The 23,723-nt window shown below is 34.0% G+C and overlaps 4 protein-coding genes across 7 annotated transcripts in view; 2 read left to right on the top strand and 2 right to left on the bottom strand.

The window, feature by feature from the left end:
• The window catches only part of LOC116851809 (sushi, von Willebrand factor type A, EGF and pentraxin domain-containing protein 1-like), a 31,022-nt gene extending 24,596 nt beyond the window's left edge, over positions 1-6,426 (top strand). For both annotated transcript variants that reach the window (XM_032831623.1, XM_032831622.1), the window contains 6 exons: positions 1,578-1,669; positions 1,748-1,884; positions 2,698-3,619; positions 3,897-4,071; positions 4,562-4,750; positions 4,846-6,426. In XM_032831623.1, coding sequence (XP_032687514.1) covers positions 1,578-1,669; positions 1,748-1,884; positions 2,698-3,619; positions 3,897-4,071; positions 4,562-4,750; positions 4,846-5,024 — 1,694 coding nt within the window. In that variant the 3' untranslated portion in view covers positions 5,025-6,426. The remainder of the gene's footprint in view (positions 1-1,577; positions 1,670-1,747; positions 1,885-2,697; positions 3,620-3,896; positions 4,072-4,561; positions 4,751-4,845) is intronic.
• LOC116851815 (mesencephalic astrocyte-derived neurotrophic factor homolog) lies at positions 5,256-7,993 on the bottom strand. Of its 2 annotated transcripts, none has more exons than XM_032831640.1 (5): positions 7,803-7,993; positions 7,258-7,356; positions 7,052-7,176; positions 6,788-6,929; positions 5,256-6,689 (listed from the first exon to the last, which is right to left on the bottom strand). In XM_032831640.1, exons 2-5 carry the CDS (start codon positions 7,340-7,342, stop codon positions 6,511-6,513), a joined length of 531 nt encoding a protein of 176 aa, XP_032687531.1. In that variant the 5' UTR covers positions 7,343-7,356; positions 7,803-7,993; the 3' UTR covers positions 5,256-6,510. The 2 variants fall into 2 exon arrangements, with proteins under 2 accessions (XP_032687531.1, XP_032687530.1); XM_032831639.1 differs by having other exon boundaries at positions 7,797-7,992.
• Positions 7,994-10,239: 2,246 nt separating this feature from the next.
• LOC116851814 (deoxycytidylate deaminase) lies at positions 10,240-11,344 on the top strand. Of its 2 annotated transcripts, none has more exons than XM_032831637.1 (4): positions 10,240-10,402; positions 10,521-10,765; positions 10,873-11,086; positions 11,168-11,344. In XM_032831637.1, the coding sequence occupies exons 1-4, from the start codon at positions 10,380-10,382 to the stop codon at positions 11,262-11,264; spliced, it is 579 nt and encodes a 192-aa protein (XP_032687528.1). In that variant the 5' UTR covers positions 10,240-10,379; the 3' UTR covers positions 11,265-11,344. The 2 variants fall into 2 exon arrangements, with proteins under 2 accessions (XP_032687528.1, XP_032687529.1); XM_032831638.1 differs by having other exon boundaries at positions 10,299-10,421.
• A 130-nt stretch (positions 11,345-11,474) lies between these two features.
• LOC116851812 (N-alpha-acetyltransferase 15, NatA auxiliary subunit) overlaps positions 11,475-23,723 on the bottom strand; it is a 106,892-nt gene continuing 94,643 nt past the window's right edge. Inside the window, exons 9-11 of the mRNA XM_032831633.1 lie at positions 17,606-17,799; positions 15,728-15,836; positions 11,475-15,583 (exon numbers count right to left, since the gene is read on the bottom strand). Coding sequence (XP_032687524.1) covers positions 15,078-15,583; positions 15,728-15,836; positions 17,606-17,799 — 809 coding nt within the window. The 3' untranslated portion in view covers positions 11,475-15,077. The remainder of the gene's footprint in view (positions 15,584-15,727; positions 15,837-17,605; positions 17,800-23,723) is intronic.

The raw sequence follows: 23,723 nt of genomic DNA, 5'->3' as shown, positions 1-23,723 counted from the left end.
TGAATTATATTCCTGTGGTAAAAATTTAGAAAATATATGCATTCAGATAAATATTCAATCGCTAAAAGCAAGTTACTCTATATAAAACAAAGGAAATTGGTAACTTTTTTGATACGAGTTGAAATATGAGAAATTGAAATTTTCGATAAAAATGATAAGCTTAGATAAAGTAGTATAATATATATTTCAATGAAATTTGTACATACACTGCTCAAAAAAATTATGGCATAGAAAAATTTTGGGCAAAAATTGGCCAACTTTAGATGACGATAACTCTACGAAAAATCATCGTAAGAGAATGATTTTTTTTTTTTAATTAAAGCCTGAAATCTTTACTTTAAGATACTATATCTCAATTTTAAGTTTAATAAATCGCTATTACTGTAAGTCTTTAAATTTGAGGCCATGTTTGTTATTAAAAATTGCAAAGTTTGACGGACTGCAGGAATTTGCTAAAATTTTTTTCGGGGATAGCGTTTGCAGCAGTACAAAGCTCAAAGCTTCCTCTTTAATCTAAAAAAAAGCAAGTCTCTGCGATTTTTTTTCGCAAAGTTACAGCACTTTAAAGCCGGTCGGATTTTGCACATCGTGTGTGTATGTGTGTGTGTCGTAGCAGAGATAAGGACTCCGCGGTTCGTCACTTCCGCGGTATTTAATGACTCCAAACCCTCACACACACACACACATACACACACACACACGCGCACGCACGCACACACGCACGCACGCACGCACGCACACATACATGCAGCAGAGAGGGTGGAGTCATTAAATACCGCGGAAGTGACGAACCGCGGAGTCCTTATCTCTGCTACGACACACACACACATACACACACATACACACGATGTGCAAAATCCGACCGGCAACCTCCCCGTGGTGCACATCGGATAATGCCAATGCCGGGAATACATAACAAAAATGCAAGGGTTACTTTAAAGTGCTGTAACTTTGCGAAAAAAATCGCAAAGACTTGCTTTTTTTTTAGATTAAAGAGAAAGCTTTGAGTTTTGTACTGCTGTAAACGCTATCCCCGAAAAAAATTTTAGCAAATTCCTGCAGTCCGTCAAAGTTTGCAATTTTCAATATGGCAAACATGCCCTCAGATTTAAAGACTTATAGTAATAGCGATTTATTAAACTTAAAATTGAGATATAGCATTTTAAAGTAAAGATTTCAGGCTTTAATTAAAAAAAAAATCATTCTCTTATGATAATTTTTCATAGAGTTATCGTCATCCAAAGTTGGTCAATTTTTGCTCAAAATTTTTCTATGCCATAATTTTGTTGAGCAGTGTATTTCTGTCAATCCTTATCGGATTTTTTGACAAGGGTACTTTCGTTCTTTCCGAATTTGAACGTAATAAGTACATATGTTCTACGTAATAAGTACATATGTTCTACGAGTCCGGCGAATAAACGCTAATGCAAAACTTTTATGACAATAAATATCGGATTAATCAAGTTGGTTTTAACTTCAACATTTAATTGCTATTAAAATTCATCTACTTTCATCAACAAGTCGTTCACACGTGAATGTTTTAATTCGACAACTATCTCATTAGTTCTCTACGACAGGTACAACATGCAAAAACTTGCTGGCCCCAGAAAATGGAGATATAGATTACATATTGGAGGAGAATGAAAGAGACGATATCACGATACTGCAGGTAATATCCCGCTCGTAAGAAAAAAATGTATACTACATAAGATTTACATTTTTATTATTATTTATTTAATTACCTCAGGCTGGTCAACAATTGGAATTCAAATGCAATCCTGGATATCGTTTGTTGGGAGAGAAATATTTAACATGCTTAGAAACTGGAATTTGGGATCACGATAGGCCGTCTTGTATATCATACGGATGTCCATCGCCAAAACGGTGCGTTTATTAAGCGATTAAGCATATATTAAGTATTCTGCTTAAAAGATTTTGAGATAAAATTACATAAAAAGAAATCTATGTAACTAAGTCGTATTTTTGCATTGAAAAAATATCTAAAAATTAGCCAATATTTATTAGGTGGGTGCTATTAACCTATTTACTTAAATCAAAATTTTTTCATTTAAAAGTAACAAATTATAACAATCCAGCAATTATATCAAAAATTTCATTAATAAATTATAAAATTTCATTAGACAGGTATATTCCACACAACACAACGTCTAAAATCGGGACATAAGACGTCTGAAAGACGTTTTAAAGATGTCTCTCAGAATATAAAATCTCCCTAAAATGTCTTTAAGACGTTTTTAGGACGTCTTATTTCTCGATTTTAGACGTTATGTTGTATGGAATGTATTTAGATAGATGTTTAATTGTCAAAAGCAAGTTATCATATAAAATCAAAAAAATTGGTAACTTTTTGTACGAGCTAAAATGTGAAAAATTGAAATTTTTCGATAGAAACAATAAGTCCAGATCAGATAAAGTCATATAGTATTAGATAAAGTATTATCATAAGTATTATCATAAAATATTTATCATATAGTATTATCATAAAGTATCAGATAAAGTCATATAGTATTTCAATGAAATTTGCATATATTTCTATCAATTTCCTTATCGAATTTTTTAAATAGGGTACTTTTAACAGTTAACCTACAAAAAAACTACAATTAAAATTGTCTAAAAAGATTGCATGTCAATCCTTTTTTATTGAATATTTAAAATTGTTTAATATTCCGAATGTAGAATAGAACATGGGTACATCAGCTTCCCGAATTCGGACAAGTCTAACAATGGAACTTATGTTTACGATCCTGAAGGAAATACGATAGACGATCTCTCGGGAAGAACGTATTATTACGGCGATATCGTTAGTTTTTCATGCCACGAGGGCTACAGATTCCATGGGAATAACAATTCGTTAACGGAATTCAAGATCCAGTGTTCTGATAATGGTACCTGGACGGACTTCGTTCCCGATTGCATCGCACGCGTATGTCCTTGGCCAGATTTCGTGAAAGATGCAGAAATCTTCCTCAAGGAGCGAGACAATATTACCATGATAAAGATTCCAATAAAAAATAATGCAACGTCGGGTAACGGTTATTTAGACGAGAACAATGAAGATACAGCAGTGAGGAGAGTTTCAGCGGAGATGTTCGTTTCCGGTGCAGAGATTATCATTATCTGCGATCCAGGATACGAATTAATCGGAGATGAAATCAGAACGTGCACCGAAGAAGGAAGCTGGTCTTCATCTTTCGCTTCTTGTGAGCCTCGTAACTGTTCCTTCGAGGATCATCCAATTTTTAAATTTTTTAGAAAATTGAGGGAGAATGAGATTGTCTTTGGGAACAACACAAATGCAGTGCCGTTTGAATTCGATGAGAAGTGGAACGGTGTGGGAAGCGTCACAGGCGCATATAAGAACTTCGAAATATTCGTCGAAGGAAATGGTTACAGACAACGAATAGTCTTGGTGTGCCGCGATAACACACAGATGAACTTCAATGAAATCATCGCCAATGTAACTACTTCAAACGTAACATGGACTTGTAACGAGAATGCGAAATGGGAGGTGTTGAATTTGTTGTTGCAGCAATATGTATTCAGCGAGCAATTGTTGAACGATTCGTTTATTTGCGATAAATCATGTGCGCTTCCGCAGGTAAGTCGAACATATTTTTCTATAAACATTAATACATATGACGGATGATATTAATATTTATATCATTCATTAAAAAATATTAATTAATATGAAAGATACTTATAAAGTATTAAAAAATAGATATGTCTAAAAATAGAAATCTCCTTTTAAACAGTCTCCTCAATTCTTTCATTGTAGATTCTTTCCATATAGATTATTTGTAAATTAATCCTTTTTTAAATGCATTATATTGAAATTTTGAGTATTCTGAAAGATTCAATAGATTTAATTCGCGCAGATACCAGAACATGGGTATATCGATAGTGATAACAGTAATAACACCGATACTAATGATCGCAAGGCGATGGACAGTGTTATCATTTTTAAGTGTCGTCACGGATACATTCTTCAGGGTAATGCAGAATCAATTTGTTTGTCCAACGGCACGTGGTCTGCTTTGCCTTTCTGCAAAGGTATGTCCAATTTCTTTTTTTAAGACCTCTGGGTACTCGCATAAGCTGTTTTTATTTGATGATGTCAGAAACGAAAAAGCAATAGCTGTAAAATTAGTGTAACATGCAATTCATGTTTTAACTACTTTTCTCATCATTTCTATTATGTTAATTTTATAGCTATTTATTAATTGTGATAGCAAAAGGAGAGTGTTCGGAGCATTTTGCAAATTTGCTAAATTGATTATAAGTGTCGTTTTATATATATTTTTATTTCAACATATAACGCTCATATTCAAGAATCATGAGCATGCGATTTCTCACTTGTTACGTCATCAAAAGCAACTTAGTACCCCGCTCCCTTCCTAGGGGCTTTAACATTTTGAACTATTAAATTATGAATAGATTTCCAGTGTTGTCCTTTTCATAAATTTATCTGTTCAGCAAACACAGAATATAATTAATATATAAATATATAACTGCTATAAATATAAATATTAAATATTTCTAGCTGTGGTATGTGGAGAACCACCTATTCTTGCTAATGCGATATTGAAGAAAGATATTAATACAACTCAAAATTACACCTTTGGCAATATGGTTTCCTATCAATGTGTACCAGGCTATCGTATATTTGGACAAGCAAATTTACGATGCTTAGGAAGCGGAAAATGGTCCAGAATGAACGGCCGATGCTCAAGTGTGTATAATGCACATATAGATGTCGTATAGAGATATAAATTAACAGATCACTTTGAGAGTTTTGTAAAATTATACTGACAAAAATGTTTGCAGAGATATCATGTGGCAAACCACAAATCCAGTATGGAATCGTACTCTATGGTCGTTCGTATTTGTTCCAAGATCAGCTGACTTACATGTGCCCTGATAATGAAAAACAACACATAATAACGTGTCAAGCCGACGGAAAATGGAGTGGATTATTTAAATGTGACGGAAGTAAAAGCATGTAACTCACGTTACAACAATAACAGTCAAAAAATTATATAACAATTTGACATATAACAATAATGAAAAAAATTTGTTGCTAATCCGTTTCGTGAAGGTTCAGTAAAATAATAACTCCACTTTTGTAACAACATGCATACATGCTTTTATTTCTTCTTGACTTCTTGTGTATCAAGATTCATGAATATAATAGAAAACGTAATTATACAGTCTTATCATTAAATAAATAACTTAGATCGTGGAGAAAATTTTTTAAAGAAAAAAAAAAGATAGTACATAATATTTTCTCAGATACATGATATATCTTATCTACAATTATTTGCGTGATTTACCGTAACCATTAATTTTACGATATCTTGTATGCAAGTATATATTCTTATCGTGTTTAACTGGAAAATCGATGTATATCAGTATAAACGATTCTTATCTCAAAAATTGGCATTGTTGATGTATGATAGTTTACGAGTATACTAGTCGTGAGATACATTCTATAGTTCAACTGTTCGTATTTCATGCACAATATATAACGAAAAGCAAGTTTTATAGTAACGTATAGCAGTTGGATAAAGTATACACTTTACACATATCATTCGACACGTAATACATTGTGTTTTGGTATAAATATCATTCGGACATATTATACAAATGTATTGTTACACTATATGAGGAAGAGCAATGAAGATAAATGTGTGAAAATCATTTTTTGTATAAACATTGTATATATATTAATTTAACATCTAACGTTTATATCGTAAAATGGAGCACCTTTGATAAAATAGATACTTCATTATCATGATTACACTAGAGAGAAATCAAATTTAATATACATATCTGAGACGAGGTGGTTAAGAGCACATGTATAAATGGATTAGGTCAAATAAATTAAACTAAAAATATCTCATCGCCAAATAACTGAAGCGCGATTACTTCTTAGCGACAGACTATTGGTTGACTGTAGGCATGTTGCTAAAAAAGTTTCGTTTCAGCCATTTTCGATGAGATTTTGTGTTTACAGAGCTCGTTCTACGGCATTGCATGTACTAGTTTGCCAATTATTTTTTCATTAATATTTTGAAATTTTACATGGTTCAAAATAGAGAAATTTTTTGTTTATTTTGACCAATAATCCATCTGCTTACATGTGCTTTTGGCCATTTCGTATCAGACATCCTGTATATATGCGCTTCTCGAAATTATTGGAATATAGAAACATTGTTTGATGCGAAACATTCATTGTCCATAATTGTTTTGCTTCATTCTAATTCTTATACTATAGTAACATTTGTAATTGTTGCTATTCCACTTGACAAAACCTAAATATTTCATTTTAAGAGGCTGTCACTAAAGACAAATTTTTACTGAATGAAGCTATACAAGACATACGTAGATAAATACGTGTTCTAAATGTTGTACACAATTCCTCTGCAAATTGAAAAGACCGAGATTTTAGCCATACTAACATAATTACTTTTCTAAATTGGAAACAATTCTTCAAAGTTCCGTCTTTGAGCTACCACTAGAATACTTAGGTTTAAGTTCTTCAATTCGTTTAATAAAGTCCGTCTTTTCTATACAACCTTCACACGTTTCTTCCCAATCATTCAAAATCTTTTTTAAGTCACGCACCTTTAACTTTTTCAAATTTACTGTATTAAGATCAATTTGTTTTTCTAGAATAGAAAATTATTGTTATAAGTAATTATTGTAAAGTCAATTTTACATAATATACAATAAAAATTGCAGTAATTGGTAAATATTGAATACATACCAAATCGTAAATCACATATTTGAGCATCTTTTTTCTTCAACTTTTCACATATCTTGTCAGCAGGCATAGACCATGATAGTGGTTTACTAAGTTCACCTAAAATACCTGTGGCAGATTCTTCCAATCCACCTAAGTAATAACACTAGAAATATATATAATAATTAGTTTTGTTTATTTAATTATATATGTTAAATATATATGTATATATATATATATATATATATATATATATATATATATATATATATGTGTATATAGACTTACAAATCTATTTTCTTTGGATTTTGTGCTTTTACAGAATTCCCGAAACTTTGCCTCAATCTTCTTAGGTTCACTTTTGACATCTGGTGTTAATGTTTGACTAAATTTGTCCACAACAGCAACACATACTATAAAATTGCATATTGATAAAGAATATCATGAAATTTTGCATAAATTCAAATATAATTAAATTATATAGAAAAATTTACCTTCACAATCACCTTCTCTTAAAGCTGTAACAGCATACATAAATGCAAGAAATATGGAAAGTATAAAGGTTACTGAAGTATTCATTTTTTTTCTGTTTCCTGTTAAGAAGAACATCACAAGTCACAAAAATATGTTTATAAATAAACATTCAAATATACTTTGATGATAAGTTCATGTAAATGGATATGCCAACACATGTTTGTGACACATGTTAGTTTCTTGCAAACAAGGATAAGAAGAAAATTAATTGCGGCATTTCATCGTAATAATTGTAAATATCCACACTTTTATCTACCTAATAAATCAAGACACTTTTATTGATCCATTATATTTTAAAAAAGAATGTAAAATATACACCAGATATTCATCTTAAATTATAATGTATTATAAGACTCTTATTTTAAATATGTACTACAATTATCAATAAAAGAACGTAAAAAAATCGTTGAAAATTGTTGAAAAAACGAACGGACTCTAAATGTTAACTGTATAATAAGTTATTCGAAGAACACACAAGCACAAAGTATAAATTACGTACCCTTACGTTTAATCTAATAATCTGCGTACTTTTAATGCGATGTCTCCGTTACTTACTCCGATAACCGAGTAACACGCGACAATTTTAATGATCCAAATCCAAATACTTTTGTAACGAATATCTTCTGACACATCAGCCACGTTTATTCCGCGCTTACTTTTGTCGAAGAGAAGCCTGAGAGCGGCAACGCCGGCACTGTGGCCGGCATCAATTTACACGACTGTTTGATACGCCACCTGCTCGCATTTTAAAGTTAAAACTGCACTAGCTACGCCGCTATCTTCAGGCGCTGTCGGTAAAGTCTCCATTTGGTGTGTATCCGTACTATGTCTATTTTCAGTTAGATGCATGTCCATGCTATACTCATAATTACACGGTTGAGAAACATGACATTACACACATCTTATATTCCGTTTTAATATACAGAGTGAGTAAAAAGTCCTAGACTGGTGAAATATCTCGAAAACTAAGCATTTCCGAAAGAAATGTTTCCTACAAAAGTTGTAGGGTTTTAAATGATCTATTCACTGATCTGGTCAGTCTGACCTTGGATGACATTGCCAAGATCAGGTCAAGGTCAACTTTGATTTTTTAAATAGAAACATGTATTTTTTTATTACGGAATTTTATTCTATGTAAAGAAACAAACAACTTTTGTTTGAAATATTTTTTCATACGACCCCTATTTTTTAAGATATTTGCGGAGATATCTTAAAAAATAGAGATCGTATAAAAATGTCTTCGAACAAAAGTTGTTTGTTTCTTTACGTAGAATAAAATTCCGCAATAAAAAATACATATTACTATTTAAAAAAAACAAAGTTGACCTTAACCTGACCTTGGTGACGCCACTCAAGGTCAGATTGATCAGATCAGTAAATAGATCATTTAAAATCCTACAACTTTTGTAGGAAACATTTCCCCAGATAGAAAAATGTGTTCATTCTAAACTCATATTGTATTCATGTATCTTCAAGCATGAGGACAAGAATAGACACCGATGCGGGCTTATATGCGCTTCAGAATGTAGACATGTTATAATGTCATAAAAATACCTCATTTAATAATAATCAACATCATGTCAAGAATTTGCAACATAATTTGTACATCATTTGTGTGCATCTGGTGCTCATGTCATGAGATTACATAATAATATTTAAAAAAGTATCAAATTGGAGTCATAGTATGAAGTCACATTGTGATAAAACATGATCATCACGCATTTCTATATGGGTTCTTTCAGAAATGCTTAGTTTTCAAGATATTTCACTAGTCTGAAACTTTTTACTCACTCTGTATATGTACATGATACTTTCTTTTTATATATTATGTTATGAGTTTATTTATATACATATATACACATGACATATATTGAGCCGAACAAAATGTAAGGTGAAATTTATATAATGTTAAATTATAAGTATAGCATAGGCATGCACCTAATTGAAAATGTACGTAGCACGGATACGCACCAAATGGAGACTTTATCGACAATGCTTGAGTATGAGTGTATCAAACAGTCGTGTAAATCGGTGTCGCTTAAAACGCCGACGTGGCCACTCTTACGCTTTTCTTTGTTCTCAGACTTCTCTCTGTATACACGTGATTTCTGTCAAAAACCCGGAATTCCAGCTGGCGAACGTTGATTGGTCCATGACTCATGATTGATTACGTGTTACGATTGGTTGCTTTAACGAGAAGGATATTTGAAAGAGTTACATAGGAAAGATCTGTTTTCGAGGAACTTCTGAGAGTACAATCCTGGAACCATAGAGAGAGAGAGAGAGAGAGAGAGAGAGAGAGAGAGAGAGAGAGAGAGAGAGAGAAAGAGAGAGAGAGACTTCTGAACTAGTGTAATAAGTTAAAGTGCAACAAGACCAAATCACTAGCGATTGGCGATTAACGATTGACAATTAAAGATTAAATTTTAACGAATCAACAAGCTTCAGCTTTGTCTTGCTTTGTTCCAATTGGTCAAGTTCCAATCTTCAATCGTCAATTATCTATTGCCAATCGTTAATGTGATTTGGCCTTTAAGAACAAATCCAAAATTAATTTTGAGGATTCTGCGCGACAAGAGAGCCTGTGTGTGTGTACATTCATACATACATATGCGCTATACACTACTCACATAGATGCAACAACTGGAAGTTAGTGCAGTTAGGTTACACTTTTTATTTGCAATTTGATGTTTCTCACCTCACAGATGTTATATTTAATTAACAAATTATTTATTGAGGTACTTCTTTGACAAGTACCAAAAGGGCTGCAGATTAAATCTGACAAAATTATTAAACGTTTTTAATAAATATAAATATGGACCTCCGCTGCGCTTTCTGTAGAATGTTCATCCAAATAATTTACTCGGTTTTTATTTCAGCCCTGTTAAAAAAGACGGACGATTCTCCTAATTATAAATATCACAATTGCAAAAAGGTGATCCTCTTCATATTTTAGTCAGAAAACGAAAAATGCCTTTGCTTGTTTAACCGGTCTCCACAAGAGGTCCCCATAGTCCCTCCTACCGGTTCTTAAATATCACGTTTTGTATTTTGATTTGTATAAAATAATATTTAGCCAACAATGGCAGAAAGTTTATGCGAAAGGTACAAGAATTCTTCATTCGTATGTGTTAATCTAAATATGTGTTAATCTAAATATGTTTTCGTACATATACTGGATACGTCCAGGTATCGGGTAATATTTTGTTATTTATGTGCACAGTGAAGAGGCCAATCCTACGACTAAAAGAACATCATATCTTGATTGGGACGAATATTTTATGGCAGTGGCCTTCCTTTCTGCACAACGAAGTAAAGATCCACGTACTCAAGTTGGTGCATGCATCGTTAACAATGATAATAAAATTATCGGTATTGGCTACAATGGCATGCCTAAGGGCTGTGATGACGATGAATTTCCTTGGAAGAAGGGCCCGCATTCTAGTCTAGATTCGAAATATCTTTATGGTAAAAAATATATATATAATAAGAACTTTTTTCTATAAGAAAATTGGCAAACAAATTGTTCAGATTATTTAACTATTAAGAGTATATTTATTAATGGATATTTGTAGTGTGTCATGCAGAAGTTAATGCTGTTTTGAACAAAAACTCGAGTGATTGCAAGGATTGTACAATGTACGTTGCTCTGTTTCCCTGCAACGAATGTGCAAAAATAATAATACAATCTAGCATAAAGACAGTGATATACATGTCAGATAAATATGCTGATAAAGTTCAGACAATAGCTGCGAAGAAAATGTTTGATGCTGCTGGTATAAAGTACAGGTATTTCCAGTTGCAATCATTGTCACTAATTTACCATTGTAATCTCAAAAAGATATTAGTATTCTGGTTATTCTCTTTCAGACAATACATTTCAAAACATAAAAAAATAGAAATTGACTTTGACGATACCGACTACATGAATCAATCACTGGAAAGTCCAATGAAAGAAAATGCTTGACAAAGGAAAATATCCACTTGTACTTTTAATATCATGTATGGTAACATATACAATAAAGAAATTTTATCTATTATCATTTATTTATTTTTTCATTTGACATTTCATAAGTCGAACCTTTCCGAATAATGTTAATCACCAAATAGCATGTGAAAATACAACTTATGATTGTATTGCTGGATATCAATTTTCTTAAAAGATCAGACAATCATATTTACATATAAAATTTAATAATTAAGAATAGGTACAAATGCAGGGGAAGTGTACCTGCTCTTTCTTCAATCTTTACAGATCTGATAATTTTCTTCTTCCATGAGGATGCAAAAAATAAATAAAACTTAATATACAGAAAGTGAAACAACTGCGATTAAACTAAGATAGGATTAAGTATATGACAACTGCATTTTATCTGCTGTACAAATGTAAACAGTGATGCAAACTTATGGCATGGTAGAAATATGTAACAGTGTTTATTTTCTCTTTTGAATTAAGCGGATAAGGTAGACCAGTTTTACATGATATAATATTTTTGTGGTGATTTAATATAATAAAAAGAAACGATTAAACATAAGAATGTTTAGACGCGCACGCGTGTATGTATGTGTGTGTTATGTACTTTTTATATACATACTATACATATCCAAATCCGTTTAATTAAAATGTTATTCCACATATTTTCTCAGTCCTGAATATAATGTAGGAGAAGTTGGACACAATGAGTATGATTATATTATGGAGTCTGTGAATTCATCACATAGAAGTTTTTTTTTAATGTTGCAAAAAATTTATATATTTCCAAAGAGCGTGTATTCTGTGTATATCGCGCAATTGGATATAACATTTGAAAATGTTGTCCATTAAAATATAATTAAAATGTATTATCGTGTGTCTTTCACTTTTACTATATACTCGATTGCTATGCGTCAGGGTCAATGAGTATAGAAATATACTATCTATGAATATGTGATTACATCACTCTATTTTATGAAACAAAATATTTCAATAGATTCTGAGGATATGTGAACTATTTTGTGACATTGAGAGAATAATGTAGAATGGCATTTCTCATTTGTTTACAATCTGTATTAATAGTTGTTACTTGAAATTTGTGTGATGTATACTTAAATCGGAATTTAGAGCAAGATCTGAAATTTCTAATTGAATCATATATGTAACATTATATTTGTAATCGTTGATTCAATTAAAAAATTCACATCTGATGTAACTCTAAATTCAAATCTGAGTATTTCGTACACATACACACACATACACACACACTCGAAACAAGTTTCGAGTAACGACTATTAATACAATTCTGTTTTAATAATGTTCACGGTAATTGCGAGTTACTCTCAAAAAAAAGAAAATATTGTCATGATTATTGCTGTTGACATACTAAAAAATGTAGTTTTGCAAAACCATCATCTTCATTCTGTGTGATGAATCCAATTGTGCTTGGAAATGATGGAAGATACAGTCTAAAGAATAACTCGAGCTAATTTGTCGTGTAATATTAAGTTAGGGATTGAAAGACGAATCTAGATGTTGTAATCTCGACAAATTCGAATGCAACTCGCGGTTAGCATTATTCATTTTCTCTCTTTTGATATTTGCCTGTGTGCATGATGGAAATTTTCATATTGAGGTAATAATCTCCGATAAAGATTGGAGCAATCTCAAAAGTCAACCCGTAAATATATTTTCGTATATTCACGTTTCACACCACATGTGATGTGATATCGTAGAAACGATAACGTTCAAATAAAAAGTGAGAAATTTAGAGAAATGACTATTCTTCGGTAGATGCACGGGTTACGAAGTTCTCATGTGGTATCCCCAATAGAATGATAGAATTATACGTACCGACCGTGTAGTTTATACCGCGTTCTAGGAATCGATCTAATAAACTTGCCAGAGTTTAATGTGCCTCCTCTACCAAGCTATACATCAACGACTAGCAACAAAAGCGATTACATTCAATTTTTCTTCACTTCTTAGTAACAGTTTTATAGCGCCGTGAGTGGATCTCCATGCATTTACGGAAGGAATAGCTGAAGAATGATCATCTTTCGAGATTAAGCGGCTTCGTTTAGTAAAGATTATTCCATCGATTCACCATTTTTCGTTTTGTGACAGCAGCCGGTATAAGATATTTTTGATAAATGTATGCGTGTATGTCTGTGTGTACGTATGTGTGTGATTAAGGAGGTAAATATACATTATAACTAATATAATGAAATGTAAATATCTACTATATGTTTATGATTACTGTTATGACGTGTTTGAATAGGTGATCAACATTCAGACAATATTGATTCAGACAATATTGATTCAGACAATATCGAGACGGCAAACTTCATCCGCCATCATTGAAAGAAAGTCGTAAGACATATACACTTATTGATATAGTACTTGAAATATGTACAAACGTTATTAATAGCTCGGTAGTATCTATGTGACCTTCGTATCGAAAATGTTCTTTTTTTCACGAGGGGAGGGGCAACTGACAAAACTTATAAATACGCAGCGTTATTTCTGAAATTAAACGAGGTAATCGCGCGACATCCTCCGACTTGTACCGATATATATGTATTGCATATATATCGATATATGTCGGGGCGCATATATATATACATATATATGCTTTAACCTTCAGTGTTTATTAAAATTTCCGTAATCATCCGTCGATGTACACACGTACAATATTCGCTATCAGCACTAATAGCTTCTCGATTTATGATATACTTTGGTAGCTTGCGTATACAATACGCAGTTTATCGTTCCTATAGTAACTTTCACAGAGAGACTTTCGCAAACGGACACTACTTCCTTATTGACTGCTCGATGGAATATCAGGGCTCCAATCCAAACGTAGATCATTACCCTGGACAAACACAGAAATAAAAATTGTATATTCTAGTAAGAGGAGAAACTAGATCATTTTTTTTTCTTTTGTTCACTCGAATCAACAGTTCACGGATGAGGCGAATCTGAAGTTTAGTTTACATGATGCGTGGGAACGGAGCCCATCCGAATGCAGCGACGGACATGCGCGGTACAGTATCGGTGCTCGATGATCGTCTAGCGTTTTGCGGCCTCTACATAGTAGAGTATTACGTAGGCATCGCTGGAAATTGTACACCTTAACGTTGAGTAGAAATATTCGCACAGAGCGCGCGTATGTATGTATACAAGTCTTGTCTTTTCTTTTCTTTTTTTTTTTTGTACCAATGTGTTAGTCTCGCACGTCTTATTTTACACACTGCACGTCCCGTACACTAAAATAGTCCGCACTCTTTCGTCGATCCATCTCACCCCCGTCCCTTCCATTTTCGCTTAGCATCGTCGTAGTCTCTACGTTGAGTAGAGCGTTGTCGAATTGATCGGCTTCGATAGGTTTAACTAATATTTAATAAGCTATGTCGTCTTCTCTCTTTTCCCTCTGTTTTCGTTTCACGAGAAATTCAGGATCACGTAGGAGCAGCGAGGTCTGCGTGCATCTCTTCGTATTATAATTTATTAGGATTGTTTATCCAGCACTGTCCCAGCACTGTTCGCACTACGTGAAATATCTTCGAGGAACAAGTTCGTGTATAATACATGACTTACTTGATTAATCATATTCGTCAATTTCGCTTCGATGTCACCTAAAAAGTGATTTTCTTTTTTAACATCCTCTAGCGTAAATCAGAACTCTCCCCAACTCGGACCTTCTCTCTTTTCTCTCTCCTTCTCCCTCTTTTTTCCTCTCTATCGTCTATTGCTTCGCCTAACTATGATAGCGATTCAGTGACGCTGCAACAGCGCGTGCCTGGATCAGTTCTTGATCGAGTTTTCTTTCTCTTGATGATTGGCTTTCGGCTCGGGTGGCCGAAACGCGGTGGCGAACGGGAACCGCTCGTGGCATTTCGCCATGTAATCAGCTATCGTGGCATTGCAGTCACCGAAGTCACCGTTGCGCAACGCCTCGAGCACCTTCGTGCAGTTTTTCAATGTTACACCCTCGAGCTCTTCGATACTCGTCACAAGGGAGAGCGCCTTCGGCTGCGCCGACGGATCCAGGACGTACAACATCCTCGCGCCTTGCAATAGATGCGGCAGTGAATTCCTATTCTTCTTCAAGTACTCGGCGTTCAACTGTACCGCCTTCGGACTGGAAAAGATCCCGGCAGTTTGGCGCTTCACCACCTCGCCTACCGAACCCTCCAACGGCGACCCGCTGGTGTGCAGCAGGAAACGCACTAGACACGTGTGCAGGTCTGGATTGTTCGCGTCCAGCCTGTGAGCGCGCTTTATCGAGCGCAGCATGAGCAGAGTGCGACCTGCAAAAAAGAAAAACAAATGTTCTCATGTCAAAATGATCGTGGCTATGCAACATGATTTCTATCGATCGTGAAGCCGGCGACTCTGAACTTGAGGCCGGGAGATACACGCACGGCTTAACATTCATCACATGCTTTAGATACCTTTGCGAATATATATCTCGAAAGCCATCAGATGGGTCTCTATTCTATTCGACGCCAGTTCCTGCAACGGTTGCAAGAACTTTATTGCTTGTTCCAATGGATCTTCAACCTAAAACATATTTTCCATTCATTAGTAATGACAAAAGTTAATAAATTATAATGTCGTGTATTTAGCCGTGTGAATCAGAAACAAATATTTAAGAAGATTGTAAGGCTCAGGGTATTTTCCATGGCGCATAAAAGAATTACTTTTAATTAACTATAAATTATTATTTATAAAAAATACGTTTCTAAATGTTTATTTTATTATCTAAATAATATAAATATTAATTTGTAGCAAAACCGAAGTGGAGATGTATCAGAGTTGTAAAAATACGAAAGAAATTTTTCCAATTTAATAATAATTGATCTGAATAGATATTTCCGTTCAACTTTTTGATTTTTTTGACAATTCATTGGAGCAAAATCGATCAAAGAATATTTAATTAATGATTGATTTTAACAAATTCAATTAAAGACTACTTAATTGACGGTTTTATATGAGCAAAGGGAGAAAATCAAAAATCGTTCAATTAATAATTAGTTGAACTTCTATCCGTATCTTCTGTGCCACATTTAATTAAAAGTTCTTTAACTAACGGCTCCTCAACTCAGCAAATTTTATTAAAGGTCGTTTAATTGACGATATGAACAAATTTAATCGGTTAATTGAAGGGCATGCGATTGATCAAAGTTGCAATTGATTTTGTGGATAATATTTATATCAGGAGCGTCGTGGCGCATCATGGAAAATGTCGATGATTGAGAAACGTTAAGTAGGATTTGTGTTGAAAGAGTTATATCAATCGTCACCGAACAATTTTCGATCGAATCGATTGAATTTGCTCATATCAATCGTTAATTAAGCGGTCTTTAATTAGATTTGCTAAGTTCAATTATCAACTAAACAATCTTTGATGTCCTATGCTCATATTAATCGTCCATTGAGTGGTTTTTGATTGAATTTGTTGAATTTGATTGAATTTGTTGAAATCAAGTGTCAATTAAATTGTCTCCAATTAAATTGGCTCATATTAATTGTCTGTTAAATGCAATATTTAATTAAAAAAGTAATCAATTACTCGAAACCCTCATATGTATATACGAAAGGTATTATTTTTTATTTTTCTTATTAGTGTTTTAGATTTGTACAAGCAGTTGATCTGATAGAGATGCACAGATAATAGAAAGAGATATATAAGTGTTTAAATATGTGCATATGTATATATATCTTGAATATTACTATAAATAATGAATTTTCCATTGTATTTTCCAAATAAAACGACCAATAATTCTGATATTTATTCATAATGTCAGTATTTTAGTCTTTAATATCATAATAGTTTTTTACTAAGGTTTTTTTTAGTTTACAAAAAATTAAAAATAGCAGGCCACTTCCAAAAAACACGTATAAAAAGTTTGATTTTCAATATTTAAACTTTTGAATAATCAATTATTTTCCAATTGCACGAGCAATTAAATAACATTTCAATTTTTATGTAGTGCAAATTTCGGTGCAATTTTAGTGCAAAATTTTTTGTGTAGCAAATTTCAATAAATTCTTCACGAACTCATTTTGCCTCACAACCTCCATAAGACTCTAGTTAGTTTATAGGCATAAACTAAAGGAGTCTCTTTGGAATCTTTGCGAGTTTCAATTATGAAAAAATCATATATCTTCTCCAATTCACAATAAAAATATATTAAAAAGTCGAGAAATGTCTTGTAATTCCTTTGTAAGACAATTCCAAAGAAACTTCTTCAATTCATTCTTATAAGTTAGCCAGAGCCCTTAAGCAAATAATGCTAATTCTAATCCTCGTATGAAAGCACACTAACCCTTTCCAACTTCTCTGGAATTAATTCGTCTAGTGTGGGCTGCTCGAGATCAGGGTCGGCCTGTTGCCGAGATTTGTTATGCTGTTCTCTTTTCTCTTGAGCTTGGGCGGCTTGCTGTCGTTCCAGTTCGGCCTTTCTGCGCTGTTTCCTCTGTTTGTTCCTTAGCTTCTTCAGCTCAGATGGCGCCAGATTCTCTGCAACACAAAGGGAACAATTTATTTGCATGGAGAAAATGTAGCCGGTGCTATCCGCACGTTCTATCGCCTACTGTAATCTACGATTTATTGAACAAATGCGCCTTGCGCTTTGCCAAGTGTAATGACGATTTTCTCCTTCTGATTCAACGCCACGTGAATGCGGACTCGTATCCTGCGCGTAACGCGCGTCATGTTTTCTTTTTATCTCTTCTTTTTTTTTTCTTATCGTTACGCAAGTTTCTTTTCTCGAAACGAACGCGACCAGTTTCGACAGAGTTTCCGCGCGCGTTTAGCATCACCGTGATTTCCTCTCGCGCGGCGGGACTCTCGCTGACGTACTTGTCAAGGTTGCGCGATATTCTGCAAACACGTAGGGGCAAAGTGTACGCACGGTGTCCGGCCGGTTTCTCGCACAATCCTTTTTCTCACTTTTCCTCCAGCGTCAGTCATGCTTCGGGCCCAGTGACGCTCGCGTTCAGTAGGTCTGGCATGCGTGCACGTGCCTCATGTGCTCGTTAGTCACGTGCACAGACCCGACGGTTACCGTGGGATATACCGGTGGGCAGAAGTAGAAAGGAAACCCGCGCCAACCCGCGTAATCTCTTGCTCGCCGAAAAGCGCCGTAAATACCGCGCCAAGTGTTCCGCGAAAAGCGATTACCGGAGGACCGTAACGCGCTGGCTGCTGCCAGTAATCGAACGAGGCGGCGGGTGCAGCGTAATGACAAGACACGCGAGGGAGGTCCGGGTCACCTTCGGTGAACTTTCGGAGATACGACGCGGAATTTCGAATCTTGATTGATGGAACTGTTCCTTGAAAGTTATCGATCACACGTTTCCCCAGAGCGCCTCTATGCATTCCTTGTCGCACTCTCTGAATGAAATTGAAGTGAATAAAGCTTGATCTACAATGCGTTCTTTGCTTCCTGTTTCTTTCTCTTTATTTCTTTCTCATTCAAAGTATCATAAGTCTTAAGCTAGAAAAAGACAGAATAAGAAACAGGAAGCAAAGAGCGCATTGTAGATTAAGCTTAATACTCGAATGATGCACGCTCGATATAATATAAATTTCTCACTCTTCTCTCTCGCTGTTATAGGACTTCAGAATATTTATGCATTATTTATTATGTCATCACGTAGATCTGTATTATTACTTATTTGAGATTTATCTCATGTGAGACATTCACAAGGGGCCATTCTCATTTGTCTGGAACCGAGTGAATTTTGGTACCAATCAATAAAGGATTTTCCAATAAGTGCTGAGAGTGAAGATTACGTCTGCGAACTCATTAGAGGTCCAGAAATTTGAAATTTTGTCCATTGCTCGATATTATGTCCAGTATCTTTGTTTGGTCCCTTTTAAGACATTTACAGGACTAGGAGTACTTAAGTGATAATTAAAATTTATTGCAAAATTATGGCAATTCACGTGCAGTTTGCCTATCATTCGATCATATGGAAATATCCGCTCATGTGGAGTCGGAATCCACTCTAATCTTGAGTGAAACATTCACTCTTATGATCTTAGGTGGGAGTATTTTCACTATCGCCTCGAGCAAAATTACTGTTTTTTAACACTCGAAAACATCAACAAAAAGTAGAATCATATGATATATTATATCTGTAATTATATAAAATTCAATTGCAAGAATCTAACTAAATTCAAATTTATATATTTCATTTGAAACAAGTCTTAAATAATAATTATTAAATGTGAGCCTTAGAGTTAGATTTGAGTTTGTTGTCTAAATCGTGCAATCAGACCTGCGAATAATTAATTACTTTTTAACTTAATTATCATGTTTAATTGACGATTAATATGAGCCAATTCAACATGGAGACTATCTAATTAACAGTTGATTTCAATAAATTCTCAATTAAAGAACGTTCAATTGACAATTGATATGAGCGAAGGACATTAAAGATATTTCAATCAATAGTCAATTCAATGAACTTAGCAGATCTAATGAAAGACCACTTAATTGATGCTTGATATGAACAAATTTAATCGATTAGATCGAAAATTGTTTGATGATTGAATTAATGCCCCTCCCTTCCAATGGGGGTCCTATTTTTCAATTATCTGCATCTTTCACTATATCATACGGTATTCTAGATAAGAATGTTATCTACAAAATCAGTTGTAACCTTGAGTAATCGAGCACTCTTCGATTGAATCGATTGAATTTGCTCACACTAATCGTCAGTTAAACGGCCTTTAATTAAATTTATCAAAATATCTATTAAAATTAAATTCGTTTGAATTAATTGTCACAATTAATTGGATTGAAATATATTTGTTGAAATCAATTATTAAAAGTTTTATTGACACTTTTACACACTTCTGCAGAAAAATACATAATGCATTTAAGTGAATATTACTTGCTTCAAATATCTCATAAGTTTATATATCTACAAATCTATCATAAATTTTCATCATAAAAGGCATTAAATTTATTCAAAACACATTCTGAATCTTAGTAAGCTTATCATTTCAATCAAGAACATGAAAATGATACAAAAATACAGTTTGCTTATTACACATAGTCGAACTAACTTTTTATGATTTTTATGACTTTAAAATGTGACGAGTACATTGTAAGATTATTATTGAGGAAATATTCCATGTTAAAGATAACTTATTTGAAGGTTATTTAAGAGAAGAAAGGTAAACTGAGTAATCGCGTTTCTCAGCAGTAGAATGATATTTTTCTATTTGTGTAAATACGATATATGCGACATTGCATTTATAATTGCAATTCAACATCTTACTTTAGATTAAAACCTGAGATCTGTATTAATAATCGTTACTGGAAGTTTGTTTCACGTAAGATACTCAGACTTTCACTCAGAATTAGATTCAAGTTTTTCAATTGAATTATATGATGTATGTGACATTATATCTATAATCACGATTCAGAAAACTGAAACTGTCAGTTAACTCTGAACTCAGATCTGAGTATCTCATCTAACAAGGAATACTAGACAACTAAAAAATTCAAAAAATTTGAAAAAAATTTGAAAAAAATTTTGAAACTGTGCACAAGTAGAGTAGTTCATCCGTAACATAAAATTATTTTTTGTTCGTGCGGAATTACAGTTTTAGGGGGTAAAACATCCCTTTGAAAAAAATCGGTTTTTTTCTTTTGAAGCGAATATCGTCGAAATAGGAAATAGAAAAAATTTTCCAAGTGAAAATTGAATGATTTCAAGAATATTTTAGAATTATAATAAAAAATTTTGTTTTAAATTTGGAGTGGGATTGATGATATACAATAAATAAACAATTAAAATAAAAAATTTTTTTATTATAGTTCTAAAGTACTCTTGAAATCATTCAATTTTCACTTGGAAAATTTTTTCTATCTCTTATAGTTTTAACGATATTCGCTTCAAAAGAAGGAAATCGATTTTTTTCAAAAGGGTGTTCCACTCCCTAACTGTTATTCCGCACGAACAAAAAATAGTTTTGTTACAGATGAACTACTCGCACACAAAATTTTAGAATTTTTTGAATTTTTGAGTTGCCTAGTGTTCCTTGTAAGACAAATTTCAAATAACGACTATTAATACAGGTCTATGTGATTAGATGATTAACGATGGCTACGCGAAAAAGTGGAGCAGGAGGTTTCGATTGTTGCGATAATGCCTCGGCGTTCAGCTTGCTCAGTGGGCATCAAAGCTTTAATTACCACCGTATTAATTCGGCATTATAGCGCGAAAATCACGAGCGCTTTCCAATTATGTAAGGGATAGCTGATGCGTTATTAGAACGCGGTAGAGACCGCTGCCATGCTCCGTAAATTCGCGAGTGGCATAGAGGCGTTACCTCAGAGGATTCCTCGAAAGGCAGCCCCCCTATCCCCTTCTTGTTCCTTACATAAGAATTATTTGTGCCTGTTATTTCGGCGCCGGATGCGCGCGTGTTGTGATACGCGTGATATTTAGGCAACTGCTGTTTGTCACTGGGTATTATTCATGATCCTATTATCGAAACGTACCACCTTCTCTCTTTTCAACACCAACAATATCTTGTGATATATGTAATAATTTCAGTAAGTGACATAGCACGAGTTTCCAATTCAGAGATGACGATGAAATTTATTTGAGACACGATTCGCGTCTCGCTTATGACGAAAAAAATGCTGTCAATAGAATCGGTCAACAGCGTCACAATTTAAGCAAATCTTGATTTTTTCAATATTATTTGCAATATTATTAACACTAATACATCATATATTATTTTAATAATCCGATTATAGTTTTAATACTGCTATTGATAATATTATTGAATAAATATTATTGATAATAGTATTTAATACTATACTAATAAAGAAGGTTTATTGCAATTACGGCACAAACCAATTCTACGACAAAATTATGTGACATTTTTTCCGTGTATAATCGTGGTAACTTTTGTGTGTGTAAATAATTATTAATCTTTCTAAGAATGAATTTATTAAAATCAGAAGAAAATGATTTAATTTTAAAGTCGCATAAATACACCATCCGACAATTATCTGACGAGATTTCTTTTCTCGTGAAATTTAGTAGTGAATATTTATTCATAGTAATGTTTGTTGTTTTGTTGATAATGTCTGAATTAAACAAGAAAAAACTGAACGTATCTAAACGTGCACGCATGTATCAGTATTCTCCTCAAGAATGAATTTATTAAAATCAAAAGAAAATTTCTTAATTTTAAAGCAATATATATGATATCTGTAAATCATGTGACACGATTTTTCCTTTACTTGTTTTTGTAGTGAATATTTATTCACAGTAATATTCGTTATATTTTGTCGACAATGCTCGAATTAGAAAAGAAAAACTAAACATATCAAAACGTCCACACACATATCGGTACCCTCTTTATGAATGAATTTATTAAAATCAGAAGAAAATTATTTTATTGTAAAGCGACCTGAGTGTGACATCTGTTAATGTGATGAGAATTCTCTTTCTCTTGTGGAATTTTATGGTAAATGTTTATTCACAGTAATGTTCCTTACACTTTGTCGCGAATTAAGTAATATTTGAATTAAAAAAGAAAAAACCGAATGTATTTAGACGTACACATATTTATCAGTATCCCTGAAAAAGTTAATTACGCGAGGACTGACGGAGGGCCTTTTTATCCTTGATAGAACGAAGGAGAACCTTGCGCGCTCAGGAATGTGGAGCAACAGGCGGCACCGTCGGCACGCAAGCGTTTCATACAAATTATATCCCTCTGCGAATTCACGTGTACGCGATTATGTGCGTTGGGCCGCGTCGGCGATTGCAACGGCGCGGTCGGCCGGCCGGTCATCTTTCGCGGTCTGCCTTTGAGAAATCGATTCCGTCTAGAATTTCCCTCGGCAATGCGTAGGAAAATTCGGTCGACCGTCACGATTTCGCATGCATTTCAGACTCAACTATCTTGATCGCCGCGTTCCTATGCAAATACGATGCTTCGTCGCTGGTTTCCCCGCGTTGTTACCCGCGTTGCGTGAACTTACGCTTAACGAATCTCGCGTAATTACGGTCACGTTGGATAGCACAAAGGCGATTTTCAATCCACCATTATTCAAACCCACGTGCAACGAAACTGAGGCGTGATTTACCTCTGTGTGAACGTTGGTCGATGGACGCGAGACGTCGCGCGAATGAAATTAAATCGCTCCCCCGGTCGCCTTCAACGCGTTCAACTGCGCTTTAATTTAACGCGCACTGTTGTGTATATCGCGAGTGATCTGCGCTCCCACGCGATCTCGTCGGGACAATCCTCGAGAATGATATATATCCACGCGCTACCGTTAGCAGCTACCTCGCACGGCTTTCGTTTTTTCACGATTTATTTACAGGATGTAACGCGGAATTCGCGCGCGCTTTCTCTCTCTCTCTCTCTCTCTCTCTCTCTCTCTCTCTCTCTCTCTCTCT

Source organism: Odontomachus brunneus, unplaced genomic scaffold (genome assembly GCF_010583005.1).
Source record: "Odontomachus brunneus isolate Ranch 3 - 2012 unplaced genomic scaffold, Obru_v1 Obru_scaffold_192, whole genome shotgun sequence".
Taxonomy (NCBI): Eukaryota; Metazoa; Arthropoda; class Insecta; order Hymenoptera; family Formicidae; genus Odontomachus; species Odontomachus brunneus.
Note: the sequence above shows the minus strand (reverse complement) of the source record. Positions and strands in the feature narration are given on the sequence as shown.

Coding starts and splice junctions, on each gene's coding strand:
- LOC116851815 (XM_032831640.1), bottom strand. CDS start 7,342: ATGAATACTTCAGTAACCTTTATACTTTCCATATTTCTTGCATTTATG. Junction 7,177..7,257: donor AAGAGAAGGTGATTGTGAAG/GTAAATTTTTCT, acceptor GCAATTTTATAG/TATGTGTTGCTGTTGTGGAC. Junction 6,930..7,051: donor AATCCAAAGAAAATAGATTT/GTAAGTCTATAT, acceptor ATATATTTCTAG/TGTTATTACTTAGGTGGATT.
- LOC116851814 (XM_032831637.1), top strand. CDS start 10,380: ATGGCAGAAAGTTTATGCGAAAG. Junction 10,766..10,872: donor AGATTCGAAATATCTTTATG/GTAAAAAATATA, acceptor GGATATTTGTAG/TGTGTCATGCAGAAGTTAAT. Junction 11,087..11,167: donor GCTGCTGGTATAAAGTACAG/GTATTTCCAGTT, acceptor ATTCTCTTTCAG/ACAATACATTTCAAAACATA.